This window comes from Crinia signifera, chromosome 6 (genome assembly GCF_055691185.1).
Source record: "Crinia signifera chromosome 6, ASM5569118v1, whole genome shotgun sequence".
Lineage (NCBI taxonomy): Eukaryota > Metazoa > Chordata > Amphibia > Anura > Myobatrachidae > Crinia > Crinia signifera.
This window is the reverse complement of record NC_139222.1, coordinates 5,509,965-5,535,575: the sequence shown is the minus strand read 5'-3', so window position 1 is coordinate 5,535,575 and position 25,611 is coordinate 5,509,965. Positions and strand designations below refer to the sequence as shown.

General features: G+C 49.7%; 2 protein-coding genes across 3 annotated transcripts in view; both read right to left on the bottom strand.

Moving 5' to 3' along the window:
- LOC146009874 (uncharacterized) overlaps positions 1-14,976 on the bottom strand; it is a 58,392-nt gene extending 43,416 nt beyond the window's left edge. Inside the window, exons 1-3 of the mRNA XM_083150450.1 lie at positions 14,823-14,976; positions 7,492-7,589; positions 6,764-7,352 (exon numbers count right to left, since the gene is read on the bottom strand). Of these exons, the coding sequence (XP_083006576.1) occupies positions 6,764-7,286 (523 nt within the window). The 5' untranslated portion in view covers positions 7,287-7,352; positions 7,492-7,589; positions 14,823-14,976. The remainder of the gene's footprint in view (positions 1-6,763; positions 7,353-7,491; positions 7,590-14,822) is intronic.
- The window catches only part of LOC146009858 (uncharacterized), a 360,424-nt gene that overhangs the window by 320,169 nt on the left and 14,644 nt on the right, over positions 1-25,611 (bottom strand). The window lies entirely within an intron of this gene.

Here is a 25,611-nt window from a genome sequence, read left to right as displayed (position 1 = left end):
TAAATGGCACATGCAAAACACTGACATGGCTATGGTCGACAATGAAAAAGGTTGACAAGATTTATTTTTCACTTTTTCAATGTTTTCATATTCATTCTCATGTGTCGACATGGACACCAATGAAGTGCCACACTTATGTCAACATTTACATGTGTTGACCTTTCTGTGTTGATTTTTTCTTGGGGCAATTCGCGGCGACCCCCCTCCCGCGATTTGCAGCACACCCCCCGCAATTCGCGGCACCCCCGGTGACTCCCGCGATTCGCGGCCCCACCCCGTGACAACCCCCCTCCTGCGATTCGCGGCACCCCGCGACCCCCCCCTCCCACGATTCGCGCCAACCCCCCGGGCCCCCCCTCCCGCAGTTCACGGTGCCCCCCACGACCCCCCCTACCATGATTCCCCACCCCTGATCCCCCCTCCTGTCATTGCGGCAACCCCCCGGTGGTACCCACACCCCCCCCCCGCGACCCCCCCTTCCCGCAATTCACGGCATCCATCCACGGCAGCACCCCTAAGCCCCTCTTTAGTACCCCGTATACTCACACACCCCTATCACTGCCCAGCTTCCTGCTCTCCTGAACCGTAACTTCCACCACTGGGGAGTCGCTGACGCTGTTTTGCCCACATGCCCCTATCATGCCTCATAGCCCAGCCTCCTGCTCTCATGCACCCGAACTCCCACCCAGTAGGAGGAGACACTGACTAAGGGCCACCATCCTGTACTCCTGTACTGCCACGCTGGACCCTCACCCACTGGCAGAAGCTGCACAGTATCCCACCCTCCTCTTTAGTTCCCCTTATGCCCACACACCCCTATCACTACCCAGCCTCCTGTTTTCCTGTGTCGTGACCTCCGCCAGTGGGGAGCCGCTGACTCAGAAACACCCTACTATACTATTGCACACACACCTAAACAACATGCACACACAGCCCCCCCCCACACCCACAAATGTCACTGTACCATCCACACTATCAATGTACATCTTACTCTGTAACCGCTTTTTAATTAAACAAAACAATACACACCCCCTTCCACATCATATGCTCTCTATTTAACACATTTCACCTATAACTCAAGTTGCAATACAGGCATCTGTCATACAATTCTAACCATCTTTCTCATATACAAATGTTCACAAATTAAGGGGGCGCAGCCCCTTACGACGGTGTGAAGAGCGCCCGTAGGGCGCGATGAATCACCTAGTTAGTAGTATGTGTGTATGTATCCATGTTTGTATGTGTGTGTATATATATATATATATATATATGTATATATATATATATATATATATATATATATATATATATATATATATATATATATATATTTATATATAAATATAAATATATATCTAGGTATTTTATATATATAGAGATATAGAAGTATTGGTACTTATGTAGTATCTGGGCTGCCGATTTTTTGATTGTATGCCTTAAGTTAAGGCATACAATCAGATGCGATGCGATATCGCATCGCATCGCATCGCATCCGATATCGGATGCGATGACCCGATTTTTCCATAGGAATCAATGTTAAAATGATTCCTATGGAAAAAGGGGTCCTTTTCATACCCCTACTATCCAAGTGGGCATGGAGTTGGATATAAACCTGTGGCGAGCGTAGCGAGCCACCGAGCCCGAAGCGTGGCGAGCGAAGCGAGCCCCGCGAGGGGACGGTATTCGTCCCCTCGCGGGGCTCGCTTCGCTCGCCACGCTTCGGGCTCGGTGGCTCGCTACGCTCGCCACAGGTTTATATCCAACTCCATGCCCACTTGGATAGTAGGGGTATGAAAATGACCCATTTTTCCCATTGAATTCCATGTTAAAATGGACTCAGTCCATTTTAACATTGATTCCTATGGAAAAATCGGGTCATCGCATCGCATCGCATCGCATCGAATCGCATGGTCGCATGCGATGCGATGCGATCTCCCGATCCGACCCGATTTAGAAATCGGCAGCCCAGATACTACATAAGTACCGAAGTATTTGTGTGTGTGTATATATATATATACATATATATATATATATATATATATACAGTGGTCGAAGTGGAAATTTTGAAGTGGGGGTATGGAAATTTGGAAGTGGGGGTATGGAAAAGTAAAGAGTGAATATAGTGCGCACTTTCGGACACCCCCCTGTCCATCAACGTCCCCTGCCAGACTGCCCCGTTGTACAGGGGTATTACAAAAGCACAATATGTGCTGCTGAGTGATCAGAGAGATTCCTGAGGGGGAAAAAAAACTTTTTTTTTTTATCTTCAGATTAAAGTGGGGGTATGCCATACCCCCGTATACCGCCCCACTTCGACCACTGTATATATATATATATAGATCAAATTATGTCTGTGCGTGCGTGCGTGTGTATGTGTGTGTTTCCTCATGCAATTTCACCCCCTTGGCAACTTGCAAGCATTTATAACTTCACCTACAAGTAAAGGCTGGGCTGACCCTGGCTCCGTGTAAATCTGTGTAAATGGTGCCGAACATGGTCAAGTGTTGATGTGTTACACCCCTTTCACACTTTACAAAATGTTCAGGTTTTTTTCCACATGAACACGCATCAACCCTGGATTGATGTCAGTGTGGAAGGGCCTTGCAAGAATTTCTCACCAGGTGCTGACCTGGGAAGATTTCGTAATCAACCCATGATGCGGTCAGTGTGGATGGTGCCATACCAGGGATTGTTTACACTTGATTTGAAGAAATCTGTATTTTGTAGCTTTCTGGGGCACACAAATGCTGATGTAAACTTTCAGAGCCCTGAAAACCATTTCTACTGACATGCATATATATTTGCTGGGATTTTGTGGGATCAGTGTGAATGGGGCTGTCCCGGGTCAATCGCAGGTCTGACAGCAGTGGTAACGGGTACATTCGCAGGTAGAAACCTGGTAAGCATTTGAGAACACATTCCCGGTTATGACCCGGCTCGGCAAGTGTGAAAGGGGAATTACATGTGGTTTAAACCAGGGTAAGACCCTGGCAACTCAAGCAATCAAAGACCAGGGCCCATATAGGGTTTTGGGTGTAAAAGGGTTCTAACTTGGTACTTGTGGAGTTTTACAGCAAACGATATATCGGATGCAATATTGGCCGATATATCGGCTGGTCCAATGGCACTTTTGACCAGGACAAACCCTACTATCCACGACACATGGAGTAAATTTTATATAGTGTGGCAAGCGCACAGGGCCACCACGACCAAAGTACGGTGAACATAGCGAGCCCTGCAAGGGGATGCGCATTACTGCGCTCGCCGCACTGCATAAAATCATCACCCTGCATCGTGGAAAGGGGGTTCAGGACAGGTAATCAATCACATTGGAATGGACGATATATATCGGCCGCCATGAAACTCCACAAGCACCAATAACTTCCAAAAGAACAAAATAAGAAATAAAGAACACACATGAAAACTATAACTAACCAAATACATCTTTATCTATGTCTGCAAGCTCATTGTAATCTTCTTTTAGATTCATGCAGATTTCAAGCCAGGCTTTTCGAGTGGCATTTCGATCCTTGTAGCTTTCTATCGATTTATCCCACAGCACTGGTCTGGCTTCAACTAGGCAAATCATTTTTTCAACATCGACATATATGTCAGCCATCCTGGGCACAGAAGTTGACACAGTGCAGTCAAGCAAGAGAAGTGTCACTTCTGTGTGGAGTCTGCTTTACCATAAATCCGCCCCTCTTTGCATATTGGGGGCGGTTTTCAACCAGTTCAGTGCCTCTTTTATCACTAGCCCCGCCCCTCTCGTCATATGGGGGCCGGCCGAAAACATTTCCACATTATTCCCCGTGATGACGTTTGGCAAGCCCGCCCCTCTAGTCACATGGGGGCGGGCATCACAAGGCGGCAGAAACCGTGGTGTGTGAAGGCGCCAATTGCCTTCAACACATCACTGCGCGGGAAGCACGGGACGGGCGCCGCACGGCAGCCGTCGGCTGCAGTGGTAAGATCCGGCTGCTAGCCGGCGGCCGCGCCGTCCCCGGAATGTATGAAAGGACACATTGCTGTCCTTTCTACATTACACACACGGCACGGTTAATAGCCGTGCGGGTTATTCCCGCACGGCGAAAACCGCAACGTGTGAAATAGCCCAAAGGCTGGCCTAGATGCAGGAGACAAGGCCGGGACGGAGGAGGACAAGCTGCATTTCATACACACCATGCACTATAGAGGTTCATTGCAGAATTGTGGAGTTCTCTTGGACTACTTGAGCATTACATACCGATATCAGGGTCATACAAGTAATAGGGTCACTTATGAAACCACCATCTTTTTTCTGGTACAATCACAGTTTAGATATACTGGCAGATGCTTAAGGATTTAAGTTATATTATTCAAGTGCTAGAAAGGGAGGGGTAATACGAAGTAAGAGAAATACATTTAATGTATGATGTATGAGATACACTAGAGCAGTGATTTTCAACCTTTTTACCTTGTGGCACACTAAATAAGATTTTAAAATTGCCAAGGCACACCATGAGATCCCCACAGGTCAAAACACATTGGCCCCCACAGGAAAAAACCAAACCTATTGGCCTCCATATGAAAAACAAACACACTGGTCCTCACAGGTAACACAAATAAAATACACTGGCCCTTTACATGAAAAGAAGAGACCAGTAAATAACACTTGAACTGGTGGTGGCTGTAAACTGGTTTGGGCATCTCTAGATCTAGGGGCACACTTGAGAACAGCTCAAGGCACACTAGTGTGCCACGGCACAGTGGTTGAAAAACACTGCACTAGAGAGTGCAGGGAGGAGACTGGTCAGATCCCTGGGCTGGTAACACACAGTGACATGATGTGAGGGGGAGAGCAGGAGTATAATAGGGGCTGATGGCTCCTGATGTATGAGATACACCTAGAGAGTGCGGGAAGGAGACTGGTCAGATCCCTGGGCTGGTAACACACAGTGACATGATGTGAGGGGGAGAGCAGGAGTATAATAGGGGCTGATGGCACCTGATGTATGAGATACACCAGAGAGTGCGGGGAGGAGACTGGTCAGATCTCTGGGCTGGTAGCACACAGTGACATGATGTGAGGGGGAGAGCAGGAGTATAATAGGGGCTGATGGCTCCTGATGTATGAGATACACCAGAGAGTGCGGGGAGGAGACTGGTCAGATCTCTGGGCTGGTAACACACAGTGACATGATGTGAGGGGAGAGCAGGAGTATAATAGGGGCTGATGGCTGCTGATGTATGAGATACACCAGAGAGTGCGGGGAGGAGACTGGTCAGATCTCTGGGATGGTAACACACAGTGACATGATGTGAGGGGGAGAGCAGGAGTATAATAGGGGCTGATGGATCCTGATGTATGAGATACACCAGAGAGTGCGGGGAGGAGACTGATGAGATCTCTGGACTGGTAACACACAGTGACATGATGTGAGGGGGAGAGCAGGAGTATAATAGGGGCTGATGGCTCCTGATGTACGAGATACACCAGAAAGTGCGGGGAGGAGACTGGTCAGATCTCTGGGCTGGTAACACACAGTGACATGATGTGAGGGGGAGAGCAAGAGTATAATAGGGGCTGATGGCTCCTGATGTATGAGATACACCAGAGAGTGCGGGGAGGAGACTGGTCAGATCTCTAGGCTGGTAACACACAGTGATATGATGTGAGGGGGAGAGCAGGAGTATAATAGAGGCTGATGGCTCCTGATGTATGAGATACACCAGACAGTGCGGGGAGGAGACTGGTCAGATCTCTGGGCTGGTAACACACAGTGACATGATGTGAGGGGGAGAGCAGGAGTATAATAGGGGCTGATGGCTCCTGATGTATGAGATACACCAGAGAGTGCGGGAGGAGACTGGTCAGATCTCTGGGCTGGTAGCACACAGGGACATGATGTGAGGAGGAGAGCAGGAGTATAATAGGGGCTGATGGCTCCTGATGTATGATATACACCAGAGAGTGCAGGGAGGAGACTGGTCAGATCTCTGGGCTGGTAACACACAGTGACATGATGTGAGGGGGAGAGCAGGAGTATAATAGGGGCTGATGGCTGCTGATGTATGAGATACACCAGAGAGTGCAGGGAGGAGACTGGTCAGATCTCTGGGCTGGTAACACACAGTGACATGATGTGAGGGGGAGAGCAGGAGTATAATAGGGGCTGATGGCTCCTGATGTATGATATACACCAGAGAGTGCGGGGAGGAGACTGGTCAGATCCCTGGGCTGGTAACACACAGTGACATGATGTGAGGGGAGAGCAGGAGTATAATAGGGACTGATGGCACCTGATGTATGAGGTACACCAGAGAGTGCGGGGAGGAGACTGGTCAGATCTCTGGGCTGGTAACACACAGTGACATGATGTGAGGAGGAGAGCAGGAGTATAATAGGTGCTGATGGCTGCTGATGTATGAGATACACCAGAGAGTGCGGGGAGGAGACTGGTCAGATCTCTGGGCTGGTAACACACAGTGACATGATGTGAGGGGGAGAGCAGGAGTATAATAGGGGCTGATGGCTCCTGATGTACGAGATACACCAGATAGTGCGGGAGAAGACTGGTCAGATCTCTGGGCTGGTAACACACAGTGACATGATGTGAGGGGGGATCAGGAGTATAATAGGGGCTGATGGCTCCTGTCTTCACCACTGGGCAGATACATTTTCCTCATTAGATTGCACTGATAGAGGAGGAAGTGGGATAAGAGATTGCTGTAGTGACAGTATATGGACAATCTGTGACTTTGTACTTAAGTTCTTACTCACCTGTGCTGATATCTGTAGGGATTTCCTCCTCCTTACACTGCTGATCACCCCTCACATACGTCTCTTCTTCTCTCTCTGTATCTTCTGCCTTCATATCAGTCACATACGTCTCTTCTTCTCCCTCTGTATCTTCTGCCTTCATATCAGTCACATACGTCTCTTTTTCTCCCTCTGTAACTTCTGCCTTCATATCAGTCACATACGTCTCTTCTTCTCCCTCTGTATCTTCTGCCTTCATATCAGTCACATACGTCTCTTCTCCCTCTGTACCTTCTGCCTTTATATCAGTCACATATGTATCTTCTTCTCCCTCTGTATCTTCTACCTTCATATCAGTCACATACGTCTCTTCTTCTCCCTCTGTATCTTCTGCCTTCATATCAGTCACATACGTCTCTTCTCCTCCCTCTGTACCTTCTGCCTTCATATCTGTCACATACGTCTCTTCTCCTCCCTCTGTATCTTCTACCTTCATATCAGTCACATACGTCTCTTCTTCTCCCTCTGTATATTCTGCCTTCATATCAGTCAAATACGTCTCTTCTCCTCCCACTATATCTTCTCTCTTAATATTAAACCAGCCTCCCACCTAAATACCCAAAAAGCAATATGACAGTTTAAACTGACGAGACACAGTATAATATCAGTGTATAAGACACACAGCTTCTGTACAGATCATATAGTGACAGTCACTTTGGTATAGTGGTGAGACCTTAAATCCCACCTACCTGATCCTCCTGTGGGGTCCTGTGATTCTCCTCTGTACAATCCTGGGAATACAGAGGACGAGGACATCTCTCTGGGGTATTCCTGTTACTGGGCCCATCTGTAGGAGACACACAGTGACTGAGTACATTGTATATATGTGATTATCCTGGGAATACAGAGGACGGGGACATCCCTCTGGGGTATTCCTGTTACTGGGCACATCTGTAGGAGACACACAGTGACTGAGGACATGGTATATATGTGATTATCCTGGGAATACAGAGGACGGGGACATCTCTCTGGGGTATTCCTGTTACTGGCCCCATCTGTAGGAGACACGCAGTGACTGAGGACATGGTATATATGTGATTATCCTGGGAATACAGAGGACGGGGACATCTCTCTGGGGTATCTCTGTTACTGGGCCCATCTGTAGGAGACACGCAGTGACTGAGGACATTGTATATATGTGATTATCCTGGGAATACAGAGGATGGGGATATCTCTCTGGGGTATTCCTGTTACTGGGCCCATCTGTAGGAGACACACAGTGACTGAGTACATTGTATATATGTGATTATCCTGGGAATACAGAGGACGGGGACATCTCTCTGGGGTATCTCTGTTACTGGGCCCATCTGTAGGAGACACGCAGTGACTGAGGACATTGTATATATGTGATTATCCTGGGAATACAGAGGACGGGGACATCTCTCTGGGGTATTCCTGTTACTGGGCCCATCTGTAGGAGACACACAGTGACTGAGGACATTGTATATATGTGATTATCCTGGGAATACAGAGGACGGGGACATCTCTCTGGGGTATTCCTGTTACTGGGCCCATCTGTAGGAGACACACAGTGACTGAGGACATGGTATATATGTGATTATCCTGGGAATACAGAGGACGGGGACATCTCTCTGGGGTATTCCTGTTACTGGCCCCATCTGTAGGAGACACGCAGTGACTGAGGACATGGTATATATGTGATTATCCTGGGAATACAGAGGACGGGGACATCTCTCTGGGGTATCTCTGTTACTGGGCCCATCTGTAGGAGACACGCAGTGACTGAGGACATTGTATATATGTGATTATCCTGGGAATACAGAGGATGGGGACATCTCTCTGGGGTATTCCTGTTACTGGGCCCATCTGTAGGAGACACACAGTGACTGAGTACATGGTATATATGTGATTATCCTGGGAATACAGAGGACGGGGACATCTCTCTGGGGTATTCCTGTTACTGGGCCCATCTGTAGGAGACACACAGTGACTGAGGACATGGTATATATGTGATTATCCTGGGAATACAGAGGACGGGGACATCTCTCTGGGGTATCTCTGTTACTGGCCCCATCTGTAGGAGACACGCAGTGACTGAGGACATGGTATATATGTGATTATCCTGGGAATACAGAGGACGGGGACATCTCTCTGGGGTATCTCTGTTACTGGGCCCATCTGTAGGAGACACGCAGTGACTGAGGACATGGTATATATGTGATTATCCTGGGAATACAGAGGACGGGGACATCTCTCTGGGGTATTCCTGTTACTGGGCCCATCTGTAGGAGACACACAGTGACTGAGGACATGGTATATATGTGATTATCCTGGGAATACAGAGGACGGGGACATCTCTCTGGGGTATTCCTGTTACTGGGCCCATCTGTAGGAGACACACAGTGACTGAGGACATGGTATATATGTGATTATCCTGGGAATACAGAGGACGGGGACATCTCTCTGGGGTATTCCTGTTACTGGGCCCATCTGTAGGAGACACACAGTGACTGAGGACATGGTATATATGTGATTATCCTGGGAATACAGAGGACGGGGACATCTCTCTGGGGTATTCCTGTTACCGGGCCCATCTGTAGGAGACACACAGTGACTGAGGACATGGTATATATGTGATTATCCTGGGAATACAGAGGACGCGGACATCACTCTAGGGTATTCCTGTTACCGGGCCCATCTGTAGGAGACACGCAGTGACTGGGTACATTGTATATATGTGATTATCCTGGGAATACAGAGGACGGGGACATCTCTCTGGGGTATTCCTGTTACTGGCCCATCTGTAGGATACACGCAGTGACTGAGGACATGGTATATATGTGATTATCCTGGGAATACAGAGGACGGGGACATCTCTCTGGGGTATTCCTGTTACTGGGCCCATCTGTAGGAGACACGCAGTGACTGAGGACATGGTATATATATGTGATTATCCTGAGAATACAGAGGACGGGGACATCTCTCTGGGGTATTCCTGTTACTGGGCCCATCTGTAGGAGACACGCAGTGACTGAGGACATTGTATATATGTGATTATCCTGGGAATACAGAGGACGGGGACATCTCTCTGGGGTATTCCTGTTACTGGCCCATCTGTAGGAGACACGCAGTGACTGAGTACATTGTATATATGTGATTATCCTGGGAATACAGAGGACGGGGACATCTCTCTGGGGTATTTCTGTTACTGGGCACATCTGTAGGAGACACGCAGTGACTGAGGACATGGTATATATGTGATTATCCTGGGAATACAGAGGACGGGGACATCTCTCTGGGGTATTCCTGTTACTGGGCCCATCTGTAGGAGACACACAGTGACTGAGGACATGGTATATATGTGATTATCCTGGGAATACAGAGGACGGGGACATCTCTCTGGGGTATTCCTGTTACCGGGCCCATCTGTAGGAGACACACAGTGACTGAGGACATGGTATATATGTGATTATCCTGGGAATACAGAGGACGCGGACATCACTCTAGGGTATTCCTGTTACCGGGCCCATCTGTAGGAGACACGCAGTGACTGAGTACATTGTATATATGTGATTATCCTGGGAATACAGAGGACGGGGACATCTCTCTGGGGTATTCCTGTTACTGGCCCATCTGTAGGATACACGCAGTGACTGAGGACATGGTATATATGTGATTATCCTGGGAATACAGAGGACGGGGACATCTCTCTGGGGTATTTCTGTTACTGGGCACATCTGTAGGAGACACGCAGTGACTGAGGACATGGTATATATGTGATTATCCTGGGAATACAGAGGACGGGGACATCTCTCTGGGGTATTCCTGTTACTGGGCCCATCTGTAGGAGACACGCAGTGACTGAGGACATGGTATATATGTGATTATCCTGGGAATACAGAGGACGGGGACATCTCTCTGGGGTATTCCTGTTACTGGGCCCATCTGTAGGAGACACGCAGTGACTGAGTACATTGTATATATGTGATTATCCTGGGAATACAGAGGACGGGGACATCTCTCTGGGGTATTCCTGTTACTGGCCCCATCTGTAGGAGACACGCAGTGACTGATGACATGGTATATATGTGATTATCCTGGGAATACAGAGGACGGGGACATCTCTCTGGGGTATTCCTGTTACTGGGCCCATCTGTAGGAGACACGCAGTGACTGAGGACATTGTATATATGTGATTATCCTGGGAATACAGAGGACGGGGACATCTCTCTGGGGTATTCCTGTTACTGGCCCCATCTGTAGGAGACACGCAGTGACTGATGACATGGTATATATGTGATTATCCTGGGAATACAGAGGACGGGGACATCTCTCTGGGGTATTCCTGTTACTGGCCCCATCTGTAGGAGACACGCAGTGACTGAGGACATTGAATATATGTGATTATCCTGGGAATACAGAGGACGGGGACATCTCTCTGGGGTATTCCTGTTACTGGCCCCATCTGTAGGAGACACGCAGTGACTGAGGACATTGAATATATGTGATTATCCTGGGAATACAGAGGACGGGGACATCTCTCTGGGGTATTCCTGTTACTGGGCCCATCTGTAGGAGACACGCAGTGACTGAGGACATGGTATATATGTGATTATCCTGGGAATACAGAGGACAGGGACATCTCTCTGGGGTATTCCTGTTACTGGCCCCATCTGTAGGAGACACGCAGTGACTGAGGACATTGAATATATATGTGATTATCCTGGGAATACAGAGGACGGGGACATCTCTCTGGGGTATTCCTGTTACTGGCCCCATCTGTAGGAGACACACAGTGACTGAGGACATGGTATATATGTGATTATCCTGGGAATACAGAGGACGGGGACATCTCTCTGGGGTATTCCTGTTACTGGGCCCATCTGTAGGAGACACACAGTGACTGAGGACATTGTATATATGTGATTATCCTGGGAATACAGAGGACGGGGACATCTCTCTGGGGTATTCCTGTTACTGGCCCCATCTGTAGGAGACACACAGTGACTGAGGACATTGTATATATGTGATTATCCTGGGAATACAGAGGACGGGGACATCTCTCTGGGGTAATCCTGTTACTAGGCCCATCTGTAGGAGACACGCAGTGACTGAGTACATTGTATATATGTGATTATCCTGGGAATACAGAGGACGGGGACATCTCTCTGGGGTATTCCTGTTACTGGGCCCATCTGTAGGAGACACGCAGTGACTGAGGACATTGTATATGTGATTATCCTGGGAATACAGAGGACGGGGACATCTCTCTGGGGTATTCCTGTTACTGGCCCCATCTGTAGGAGACACACAGTGACTGAGGACATGGTATATATGTGATTATCCTGGGAATACAGAGGACGGGGACATCTCTCTGGGGTATTCCTGTTACTGGGCCCATCTGTAGGAGACACACAGTGACTGAGGACATAGTATATATGTGATTATCCTGGGAATACAGAGGACGGGGACATCTCTCTGGGGTATCTCTGTTACTGGGCCCATCTGTAGGAGACACACAGTGACTGAGGACATGGTATATATGTGATTATCCTGGGAATACAGAGGACGGGGACATCTCTTTGGGGTATTCCTGTTACTTATACACATAATGTCCCCAGCAGTAGTGGCCCTTATATACATAATGTCCTCAGTAGTAGTGCCCCTTATATACATAATGTCCTCAGTAGTAGTGCCCCTTATACACATAATGGGGCAGATGTATTAAGCCTGGAGAAGAGATAAACTGGAGATAAAGTGGAGATAACATGGAAGAGATAACGCACCAGCCAATCAGCTGTATTTGAAATATGACAGTTGGGATCTGATTGGCTGGTGCATTATCTCCTTCCACTTTATCTCCAGTTTATCTCTTCACCAGGCTTAATACATCTGCCCCATTGTCCCTAGGAGTAGTACCCCTTTTACACATAATGTCCCCAGTAGTAGTGCCCCTTATACACATAATGTACCCAGTAGTAGTGCCCCTTATACACATAATGTCCCCAGTAGTAGTGCCCCTTATACACATAATGTACCCAGTAGTAGTGCCCCTTATACACATAATGTCCCCAGTAGTAGTGCCCCTTATACACATAATGACCCCAAGAGTAGTGCCCCTTATACACATAATGTCCCCAGTAGTAGTGCCCCTTATACATATATTGTCCCAAGCAGTAGTGCCCCTTATATACATAATGTCCTCACTAGTAGTGCCCCGGTTCTTGTGTAGTTTCACGGCGCCAGCATGGAGTGCTACTTCCGGGTCTACGCTCGCCAAACTATCTAAAATAAAGTAACTTAACTCCATGCCAACGTGGATAGTTCATACCCCCACTATCCACGTTGGCATGGAGTTGATTTTAGATAGCGCGGCGATCGTAGCGAGCAACCGAGCCTGCAGCGTGGGCGAGCAAGTACCAGTGCCCCTTATACACATAATGTCCCCAGTAGTAGTGCCCCTTATACACATAATGTCCCCAGTAGTAGTACCCCTTATACACATATTGTACCCAGTAGTAGTGCCCCTTATACACATAATGTACCCAGAAGTAGTGCACTTATACACATAATGTCCTCAGTAGTAGTGCCCCTTATACACATAATGTCCCCAGTAGTAGTGCCCCTTATACACATAATGTCCCCAGTAGTAGTGCCCCTTATACACATAATGTCCCCAATAGTAGTGCCCCTTATACACATAATGTCCCCAGTAGTAGTGCCCCTTATACACATAATGTCCCCAGTAGTAGTGCCCCTTATACACATATTGTACCCAGTAGTAGTGCCCCTTATACACATAATGTACCCAGAAGTAGTGCCCCTTATACACATAATGTCCCCAGTAGTAGTGCCCCTTATACACATAATGTCCCCAGTAGTATTGCCCCTTATACACATAATGTCCCCAGTAGTAGTGCCCCTTATACACATAATGTCCCCAGTAGTAGTGCCCCTTATACACATAATGTCCCCAGTAGTATTGCCCCTTATACACATAATGTCCCCAGTAGTAGTGCCCCTTATACACATAATGTACCCAGAAGTAGTGCCCCTTATACACATAATGTACCCAGAAGTAGTGCCCCTTATACATATAATGTACCCAGAAGTAGTGCCCATTATACACATATTGTACCCAGTAGTAGTCCCCCTTATACACATAATGTACCCAGAAGTAGTGCCCCTTATACACATAATGTCCTCAGTAGTAGTGCCCCTTATACACATAATGTACCCAGTAGTAGTACCCCTTATACACATAATGTACCCAGTAGTAGTACCCCTTATACATATAATGTACTCATTAGTAGTGCCCCTTATACACATAATGTACCCAGAAGTAGTGCACTTATACACATAATGTCCTCAGTAGTAGTGCCCCTTATACACATAATGTCCCCAGTAGTATTGCCCCTTATACACATAATGTACCCAGTAGTAGCGGCGGGCAGGGGGATGCACCCATGGGAACACCCAGCATTTCGTGGGCAATCCCATGAAAACACTAGGCGTTCTCATGGTAATTCCCAGATGATGTGGGTGGCGGGCAGCTGACGTCAGCCGCTTCCCGCACAGGGCACCCTCTGAGCTGCAAGTGCTGGAGAAATCATGACATGGTCAGCAACCATCAATTGATTTTGTCTCCGCATGCAAGGCTGCGAAGGGATGTCTATGCAAAACACCCATTCACATGCCTGCAGGGGATCGCAGGGTGGGGGGCGGCGGCCCTGTGAGCGGCCTTTGGTGAACTTGCAAAGCTGCAAAATTCGCAGCCTTACAAGTCAACCAGAATAAGGTCCAATGTCCCAAGTAGCCGTGCCCTTTCTACACATAGGGCCTCATTCAGATCTCATCGGAATTTGCAGCCTTGCGAATCAACCAGAATAACCCCCATAATGTCCCCATTAGCCGAACCACTTCCATATAATTCCTGCAGTAGGTACACTGGGGGCGGAGCAGGGGGCAGTACACGGGAAGGGGGTGGAGCTGGGGGCAGTACACGGGAAAGGGGTGGAGCTGGGGGCAGTACACGGGCAGGGGTGGGGGGGGCCATTACCTGCGGGATAACAGCGAGAGCAGCGGACATCCGGTAGGGAGGAGTGTGGACAGGAAGTAGCGTGGTGTTATTTCCGGGTCAGAGTCGGACACAGCGCATGGGTTTATGGGTACGAACAGCCGCCTTGTAACCAACCCCGCCCACTGCCCCGTCTTCTCTCTCCTCAATAGGCCGCAGCGTCCCGTCTCTCAGCCCCGCCCACTCCTCCACCAGAGGCCGCAGCGTCCCCTCACTCAGCCCCGCCCACTCCTCGTCCATAGGCCGCAGCGACCCGTCACTCAGCCCGGCCCACTCCTCGTCCATAGGTCGCAGCGTCCCGTCTCTCAGCCCCGCCCACTCCTCGTCCATAGGCCGCAGCGTCCCGTCTCTCAGCCCCGCCCACTCCTCGTCCATAGGCCGCATCGTCCCGTCACTCAGCCCGGCCCACTCCGCGTCCATAGGACGCAGCGTCCCGTCACTCAGCCCCGTCTAGCCACGCCCACTAGCCTATAGGCGGTAAGAAAATAAACAGATAGCAGCAGCACAGTAGTCACATACGGGTCTCCCCCCTCTGCGCTGTTGCATACCTCCCAGCATGCCCCTCTCCAGGAGGACACATTGCTCTGCTCCCGCACTTCCCTCTTAATTTTGGTTGCCATCACCTGTGGAGAAACACCTTTCTCACTATGCCCGTCCTGCTACAGTCACCACGTCGGCCTGGCCGCTATGCCCGTCCTGTTACAGTCACCACGTCGGCCTGGCCGCTTTGCCCGTCCTGTTACAGTCACCACGTCGGCCTGGCCGCTATGCCCGTCCTGTTACAGTCACCACGTCGGCCTGGCCGCTATGCCCGTCCTGTTACAGTCACCACGTCGGCCTGGCCGCTATGCCCGTCCTGTTACAGTCACCACATCGGCCTGGCCGCTATGCCCGTCCTGTTACAGTCACCACGTCAGCGTGGCCGATATGCCTGTCCTGTTACAGTCACCACCACTATGCCCGTCCTGTTACAGTCACCACGTCGGCCTGGCCGCTTTGCCCGTCCTGTTACAATCACCACGCTGGCCTGGCCACTATGTCCGTTCTGTTACAGTCACCACGCCAGCGTGGCCGCTATGTCTGTCCTATTACAGTCACCACATCAGCGTGGCCGATATGCCTGTCCTGTTACAGTCACTTCACCGGCCTGGCCGTTATACCTGTCCTGTTACAGTCACCACGCCGGCCTGGTCGCTATGTCCGTCCTATTACAGTCACCAAGTCAGCGTGGCCGCTATGTCCGTCCTGTTACAGTCACCACATCGGCCTGGCCGCTATGCCTGTCTTGTTACAGTCACCACGCCGGCCTGGTCGCTATCTCCGTCCTGTTACAGTCACCACATCAGCCTGGCCACTATGTCCATCCTGTTACAGTCACCACCTTGGCGTGGCAGCTGTGTCTGTCCTGTTAGTCACATGTCCATCTTGTTACAGTCTGAACGTCAGCGTGGCCGCTATGTCTCTCCTGTTACAGTCAACACGTCAGCGTGGCCACTATGTCCATCGTGTTAGTCATGTCAGCATGGCCAATATGCCCGTCCTGTTAGTCACCACGCGTCCATCCTGTTACAGTCACCATGTCGGCGTGGCAGCTGTGTCCGTCCTGTTAGTCACCACTTGTCCATCCCGTTATACCCCTTTCACAACAGAAATGCAGGGACAAACCCAGGAATTACATTCCTGGGACAAGCAGGGACATTCCCAGGTTAGGACCCTTTCACATCAGAAAAGTCTCTGCATTTTCTGGTGTGTGTGAAGGGGACGGGCAGTCGGCAGAGGTGGGCAGGAGGTGGTAAGAATACTCACCCCGGTTGCTGGTCCTCCACGCAGTCCAGGGATCCACACAGGCGGCGGCGCAAATGACGGGACAGGCAGCGGATGAAGATGACGCAGGTCTCCAGCGCCCTCACTGCCGCTGGAGAGCTGCATCATCATCATCCACCGCCTGTCCTGTCATTTGCGCCCGCCGCCTGCGTGGATTCCCGGCCGGACCGCACACCGATGATCGGCAACCCGGGTAAGTATCCCATACCCCATTCACACCAGCCAGGTCCCCGGGTTGAACCCGGGAACAACCCTGCTACCTAGCAGGGTTGTTTGCTGGCAAATTAGCCTGGTAATTTGTCCCGGGTACCTTTCACACCAGCGGTAGTACCGGGTTGTTCCCAGACTCAACCCGGGAATTTAGGCTGGTGTAAAAGGGGCATAAGTCTGCACGTCAGCATGGCCGATATGTCCGACCTGTTAGTAAACACATCAGCGTGGCTGCTATGTCCATCGTGTTAGTCATGTCAGCGTGTCTGCTATGTCCGTCCTGTTACAGTCACCACGTCGCTATGTCCATCCTGTTATTCATGTCAGCATGGCTGCTATGTCTGTCTTGTTACAGTCACTACGTCAGCTTGGTTGCTATGTCCATCCTGCTATGTCCGTCCTGTTACAGTTACCATGTCAGCGTTGCCGCTATGTCCGTCCTGTTAGTCACCATGTAATGTTACAGTCTGCACGTCAGTGTGGCCACTATGTCCGTCCTGTTACAGTCACCACATCAGTGTGGCTGCTATGTCTGTCCTGTTACAGTCACCACATCAGCATGGCTGCTATGCCCATCCTGTTACAGTCAGCATGGTCGCTATGTCTGTCTTGTTACAGTCACTACGTCAGCTTGGTTGCTATGTCCATCCTGTTACAGTTACCATGTCAGTGTTACCGCTATGTTCGTCCTGTTAGTCACCATGTAATGTTAGTCTGCACGTCAGTGTGGCCACTATGTCCGTCCTGTTACAGTCACCACATCAGTGTGGCTGCTATGTCTGTCCTGTTACAGTTACCATGTCAGTGTGGTCGCTATGTCCGTCCTGTTACAGTTACCATGTCAGCGTTGCCGCTATGTTCGTCCTGTTAAAGTCACCATGTGCCCGTCATGTTACAGTCTTCAAGTCAGTCTGGCCACTATGTCCGTCCTGTTACAGTCACCACATCAGCATAGCCGCTATGTCCATCCTGTTACAGTCACCACATCAGTGTTGCCGCTATGTCTGTCCTGTTACAGCCACCACATCAGCATAGCCGCTATGTCTGTCCTGTTACAGTCACCACATCAGTGTGGCCGCTATGTCTGTCCTGTTACAGTCACCACATCAGCATAGCCGCTATGTCTGTCCTGTTACAGTCACCACATCAGTGTGGCCACTATGTCTGTCCTGTTACAGTCACCTCATCAGCATAGCTGCTATGTCTGTCCTGTTACAGTCACCACATCAGTGTGGCCACTATGTCTGTCCTGTTACAGTCACCTCATCAGCATAGCTGCTATGTCTGTCCTGTTACAGTCACCACATCAGCATAGCCGCTATGTCTGTCCTGTTACAGTCACCACATCAGTGTGGCTGCTATGTCTGTCCTGTTACAGTCACCACATCAGCATAGCTGCTATGTTCGTCCTGTTACAGTCACCACATCAGCGTGGCCGCTATGTCTGTCCTGTTACAGTCACCACATCAGCGTGGCCGCTATGTCCGTCCTGTTAGTCACATCAGCATAGCCGCTATGTTCGTCCTGTTACAGTCACCACATCAGCGTGGCCGCTATGTCTGTCCTGTTACAGTCACCACATCAGCATAGCTGCTATGTCTGTCCTGTTACAGTCACCACATCAGTGTGGCAGCTATGTCTGTCCTGTTACAGTCACCTCATCAGCATAGCTGCTATGCCTGTCCTGTTACAGTCACCACATCAGCATAGCTGCTATGTCTGTCCTGTTACAGTCACCACATCAGTGTGGCCGCTATGTCCGTCCTGTTACAGTCACCACATCAGCATAGCCGCTATGTCCGTCCTGTTACAGTCACCACATCAGTGTGGCCGCTATGTCTGTCCTGTTACAGTCACCACATCAGCATAGCCGCTATGTCTGTCCTGTTACAGTCACCACATCAGTGTGGCCGCTATGTCTGTCGTGTTACAGTCACCACATCAGTGTGGCCACTATGTCTGTCCTGTTACAGTCACCACATCAGCATAGCTGCTATGTCTGTCCTGTTACAGTCACCACATTAGCATAGCTGCTATGTCTGTCCTGTTACAGTCACCACATCAGCATAGCTGCTATGTCTGTCCTGTTACAGTCACCACATCAGTGTGGCCGCTATGTCTGTCCTGTTACAGTCACATCAGCATAGCCGCTATGTCTGTCCTGTTACAGTCACCACATCAGTGTGGCCACTATGTCTGTCCTGTTACAGTCACCACATCAGTGTGGCCGCTATGTCTGTCCTGTTACAGTCACATCAGCATAGCCGCTATGTCTGTCCTGTTACAGTCACCACATCAGTGTGGCCACTATGTCTGTCCTGTTACAGTCACCACATCAGCATAGCTGCTATGTCTGTCCTGTTACAGTCACCACATCAGTGTGGCCGCTATGTCCGTCCTGTTACAGTCACCACATCAGCATAGCTGCTATGTCTGTCCTGTTACAGTCACCACATCAGTGTGGCCGCTATGTCTGTCCTGTTACAGTCACCACATCAGTGTGGCTGCTATGTCTGTCCTGTTACAGTCACCACATCAGCATAGCTGCTATGTCTGTCCTGTTACAGTCACCACATCAGTGTGGCCACTATGTCTGTCCTGTTACAGTCACCACATCAGTGTGGCCGCTATGTCCATCCTGTTACAGTCACCACATCAGCATAGCCACTATGTCTGTCCTGTTACAGTCACCACATCAGCGTGGCCGCTATGTCTGTCGTGTTACAGTCACCACATCAGTGGGGCTGCTAGGTCTGTCCTGTTACAGTCACCACATCAGCATGGCCGCTATGTCTGTCCTGTTACAGTCACCATGTCAGTGTTGCCGCTATGTCTGTCCTGTTACAGTCACCACATCAGCATGGCCGCTATGTCTGTCCTGTTACAGTCACCACATCAGCATAGCCGCTATGTCTGTCCTGTTACAGTCACCACATCAGCGTGGCCGCTATGTCTGTCGTGTTACAGTCACCGCATCAGTGTGGATGCTATACCTGTCCTGTTACAGTCACCACATCAGCATAGCTGCTATGTCTGTCCTGTTACAGTCACCACATCAGTGTGGCCGCTATGTCTGGAGACCAATCATGGAATGCTTTTTCCTCTGTGCGGGCATTGCGAGCGAATGTGTAAGCGTATACATTCGCTCGGAGCATGGTGAGGGGATCCGGCTTTGTGCGTTTGGTGTTAACCTACTCGCTAGGCCCCGAGAAAATCTTAGTGAGAAAATCTGAATCAGGCCCTATGTGTACTGATAGAACCTTCCTCATGGTCAGGGGGATAAGATGATATATTGCGATGTGCTGGATGTACATTTAGGGTTATGGGGATTTCCTCTGGAGAACCTCGCATGTTGTTTTATTCATCTTCTGTTTCAGAGTCTGCAGATAACCGTCCCTTTGCTGTATTCCTGCTGGAAATAAGATTTGGGTAGATGGGATAAAATACATGACGCTTCCTGAGTTAAGTTGTTTATTTTGTCTATTTAATAATTCAAAAGTTTTTTCCAAAAATATGACGTGAAGATAAAACAATGGATTTAAACACGCAATGACCATGTTGCCGAGCGCGATGCACCCAGCCGTAGGTACATGCAGATTACACGGCCGCGCTACCCCGGCAGCCACCCAAACGCAGACTCCTAACTCACTCGTGTACAGTCCCGCTACCAACTGTGGCCGATGGGAAGGAGACTCTGTGCAGAGTAGGGCAAAATAGGAATCCGCAAGAGAAAATAAACCACCTCTTCCTTCCTCTTTTCCTGTCCTGTGCCCATGCCCACTTATGCCGAAATTCGGGATACAAAACCGTGGAAAAAAAAACTCACGTCGACCTAATGCATGTGTCTACCTTCTGACCCCGTCGACCAATCTTTCTCTCTCCTCCACTTACGATTTTGTACACGAAATATCGCATGCGATCCATCGAGCCGCGACAGATCGCAGGCGATATTATCTACAGCAATCACATTATAACTCCCGATTTTTCTTAGCGAGGACGTGGGGGTTAGGAGCCGCCTGAACTGTTGAACGGTCGGCGACCACCGTGTTATTATTTAACAGCCCCAGTCTCCCCTGATAGAGCATGTTATTGGCCAGTCTTTCAAACTGATCTGCTTGGTCGACAGGTAGTTCTCGTAGAGCGGAGGCAAGGTACTCGGTATGTCTGTCAAAGCGGTCCGGGGGTCTGATCAACGTCTGCTTGATCCACGCTAAACATGCTTCATGTTCCGGAGAGTTCTTACGCTTCCTGGTTTTCCTCTGAGAAGCTTCAGGAAGGCTCGGTGAAGCCACAGGGGAGTCATCGGGTGAAGACAACGATGTAGGGGAATCCTCACTGTCTTCGAGAAGACTGAGCTCTGAGGAGCTTGAGGTGTCCACGTCGGAAGTGCTCATCTGTTGTGCAAAAGTTAGGAACATGTATTAATCAATGTTGGTGAACGGCAACTACGAATGTATATTTATCAATGTTGGCAAAAATGCCGTCTTCTTGGTGGCTCCCTCAAGAAGACGGCATTCTTCGAGGGGCTCATATCCAAGAACTTGGTCTTGGCTTCTAAGGAGAAAGCCAAGCAAGGCCTCAATTCTGTTTTCGTGGCAGATGAGGCCTTCACACTACATGAGGAGCCTTATCCGCCAAGAACCCTTAACAATATCTGCCAAGAAGCCTAAACAAATGAGAAGTGGATCTACAATTCCAGGTTCTTCAGGGCACGCCGTATTGTATAAAACGACTTGGGGATCCTCAGTTACTGCTTTCGCATATTTCATAGACCTGTGCAGGTAGACAAATGGACTGGGTGGTCACCACATGCTATGTCCTACACAACTTTCTGTACATCAAAGCCACCCAGCATAGGACATTGAGCACCGCTGCACCAGAAGACTCAGAACAACCAGAGAAGGTTGTAGAGAGGACCTATGTGATAGAACCTCCAATTCATGGGGACTGCATGCATAAACCAGGTCACGGAGGAATACCGAACCTATTTTATTGGAGAAGGTGCCGTCCTCTGGCAAGAGAACTTCATTAGGTAAAGTGGAGTGGACTGTGGGCCTCTTAAAAAACCTACTGTGGACTTTTAACAATGCATTTCAATATACTTACAGATGCAGGCTGAGACGGTTCATCGACTTCCGGCTCCACTGCGGCATTCCTTGAGAGGGAAGAGAATCCCTTCCTCACAGGCTCCTGCTCTAGGATGAATAGGAACAGTGGGTAATACCAGAGGGTGGGCATATACCCCTCATCTGTACCCGCACCGGACCTCTTGGACTCTATCATTTTTTTGTGTTCCTGTAAAAACCCAGCGTGTAATTTCTGGATCTGTTGGGTAACCCAGTCGCTGGTGGCTAAGGAATAATAGGGGCGGCAATAATTCACCAGGTCCTCCATGGCCTTGTTACGCCGGGCTTTGTTTGTGTAGTCCGGTGATTTCACCTGCCACAGACAGTCACGCATCTGGTAGAGATCTATCAGCCCCTGTATGAATTCGCAGTCTTCATCCAATGTCATATCTATAGAGGGAAATAATAGTTGTGGTATTACGGAATTTAATGTGTACAATAAAGTTTTAGGTGTACAATAAAGTTTCAATGATTTTGAAAGTCACGTGACATCATTTTCAAAGGCGTCAACAGGCAAAATAACACTTAGTGGCCTGCAGTAGACATACATTGGTGTGCTAGTGTTCAGTACATGGGAATAGACTTCATTAGTACACGGCACGCTGTGCTTATGCGCGAGTCGCCTGTCCGTACGCAGGGTGGATGATTACTTGGCACATCGAAGCAGGGGGGGAATCCATCCTGACACTCGCAGCCCAGGGAACAGAATTGGGCCCTTAAGTCTGGAGTGTGACTGAGCTGCGAGGAAGAGGATTGCAGAGCTATCTTTGAGTCTGAAACTGGATTTTCAGACCCGGGGCTAGTATAACTGAGAACTAAGCTGGTACTGGAAAAGTGAGGATGTGGCCTGGAACTGGACTTGCTGTAGTCCAAACTGGAACAGGAATAGCCGGATGAACCCAGGATTTCACAGGAGTTAACTCTGAGGAGCGCAGACTGCCCGAACACAGTGCCGGCTGTGAGCAACGTTGCACTGGCAACCTACTGGCCCCAAGGGAAGATCTTTATAGCAGTTGCAGGCTAGGGATTGGCGGCTGGAATCAGGTGACTAAGAACTAGATTTGAATGGGTGATGCAGAGGCCATCTGACTGAGGTGAACAAGGCAGCACCCAGAAGCCAGAGCAGTCTGGAGCCACTGCAGATGGAACACCTGGAAACTCCATTCACAGCTTGAGGGGGGAGAGCGCAGGCTCCGTGGCAAAAGGATGGAGACTAGCCAGGAAACCTCCATGCAGACAGGGCATAGTCTGGAGAGGCAGGTAACAGGACATTTTGTGACAGATAACCCATGAAGAACAACCAGACCATATGGAATGGTCCAGAAGTGTGGACGATCCCAGCATGTAACGCCAGATCAATCAGTGCAGGTCAAGTGACTGCACACATGAGAGCATGGGTCCTCAAACTGCGGCCCTCCAGATGTTGTGAAACTACAAATCCAAGCATGCCTTGCCACAGTTTTGCTATAAGGGAGTGTTAAAACTGTGGCAAGGCATGCTGGGATTACAACATCTGGAGGGCCGCAGTTTGAGGACCCATGCATTAGAGTGATCAATGCGGGTAACGTGACTGCTCACATCACCTCTGAGAGCGATCAGTGCGGATCTGATGTATGAGTTATCTGGGTCTCTGGGCTGGTAGCACACAGCGATATGATGTGAGGGGGAGAGCAGGAGTATAATAGGGGCTGATGGCTACTGATGTATGAGATACACCAGAGAGTGTGGGGAGGAGACTGGTCAGATCTCTGGGCTGGTAACACACAGTGACATGATGTGAGGGGGAGAGCAGTAGTATAATAGGGGCTGATGGCTACTGATGTATGAGATACACCAGAGAGTGCGGGGAGGAGACTGGTCAGATCTCTGGGCTGGTAACACACAGTGACATGATGTGAGGGGGAGAGCAGGAGTATAATAGGGGCTGATGGCTGCTGATGTATGAGATACACCAGAGAGTGCGAGGAGGACACTGGTCAGATCTCTGGGCCGGTAACACAAAGCGATATGATGTGAGGGGGAGAGCAGGAGTATAATAGGGGCTGATGGCTACTGATGTATGAGATACACCAGAGAGTGCGGGGAGGAGACTGGTCAGATCTCTGGGCTGGTAACACACAGCGATATGATGTGAGGGGGAGAGCAGGAGTATAATAGGGGCTGATGGCTGCTGATGTATGAGATACACCAGAGAGTGCGGGGAGGAGACTGGTCAGATCTCTGGGCTGGTAACACACAGTGACATGATGTGAGGGGGAAAGCAGGAGTATAATAGGGGCTGATGGCACCTGATGTATGAGATACACCAGAGAGTGCGGGGAGGAGACTGGTCAGATCTCTGGGCTGGTAACATACAGTGAAATGATGTGAGGGGGAGAGCAGGAGTATAATAGGGGCTGATGGCTCCTGATGTATGAGATACACCAGAGAGTGTGGGGAGGAGACTGGTCAGATCTCTGGGCTGGTAACACACAGTGACATGATGTGAGGGGAGAGCAGGAGTATAATAGGGGCTGATGGGTCCTGATGTATGAGATACACCAGAGAGTGCGGGGAGGAGACTGGTCAGATCTCTGGGCTGGTAACACACAGTGACATGATGTGAGGGGGAGAGCAGGAGTATAATAGGGGCTGATGGCTCCTGATGTATGAGATACACCAGAGAGAGCGGGGAGGAGACTGGTCAGATCTCTGGGATGGTAACACACAGTGACATGATGTGAGGGAAGAGCAGGAGTATAATAGGGGATGGTGGCTGCTGATGTATGAGATACACCAGAGAGTGCGGGAGGAGACTGGTCAGATCTCTGGGCTGGTAACACACACTGACATGATGTGAGGGGGAGAGCAGGAGTATAATAGGGGCTGATGGCTCCTGATGTATGAGATACACCAGAGAGTGCAGGGAGGAGACTGGTCAGACCTCTGGGCTGGTAACACACAGTGACATGATGTGAGGGGGAGAGCAGGAGTATAATAGGGGCTGATGGCTCCTGATGTATGAGATACACCAGAGAGTGCGGGGAGGAGACTGGTCAGATCTCTGGGCTGGTAACACACAGTGACATGATGTGAGGGGGAGAGCAGGAGTATAATAGGGGCTGATGGCTCCTGATATATAAGATACACCAGAGAGAGCGGGGAGAAGACTGGTCAGATCTCTGGGCTGGTAACACACAGTGACATGATGTGAGGGGAGAGCAGGAGTATATGAGGGGCCGATGGCTCCTGATGTATGAGATACACCAGAGAGTGCGGGGAGGAGACTGGTCAGATCTCTGGGATGGTAACACACAGTGACATGATGTGAGGGGGAGAGCAGGAGTATAATAGGAGATGGTGGCTGCTGATGTATGAGATACACCAGAGAGTGCGGGAGGAGACTGGTCAGACCTCTGGGCTGGTAACACACAGTGACATGATGTGAGGGGGAGAGCAGGAGTATAATAGGGGCTGATGGCTCCTGATGTATGAGATACACCAGAGAGTGCGGGGAGGAGACTGGTCAGATCTCTGGGCTGGTAACACACAGTGACATGATGTGAGGGGGAGAGCAGGAGTATAATAGTGTCTGATGGCTCCTGATGTATGAGATACACCAGAGAGTGCAG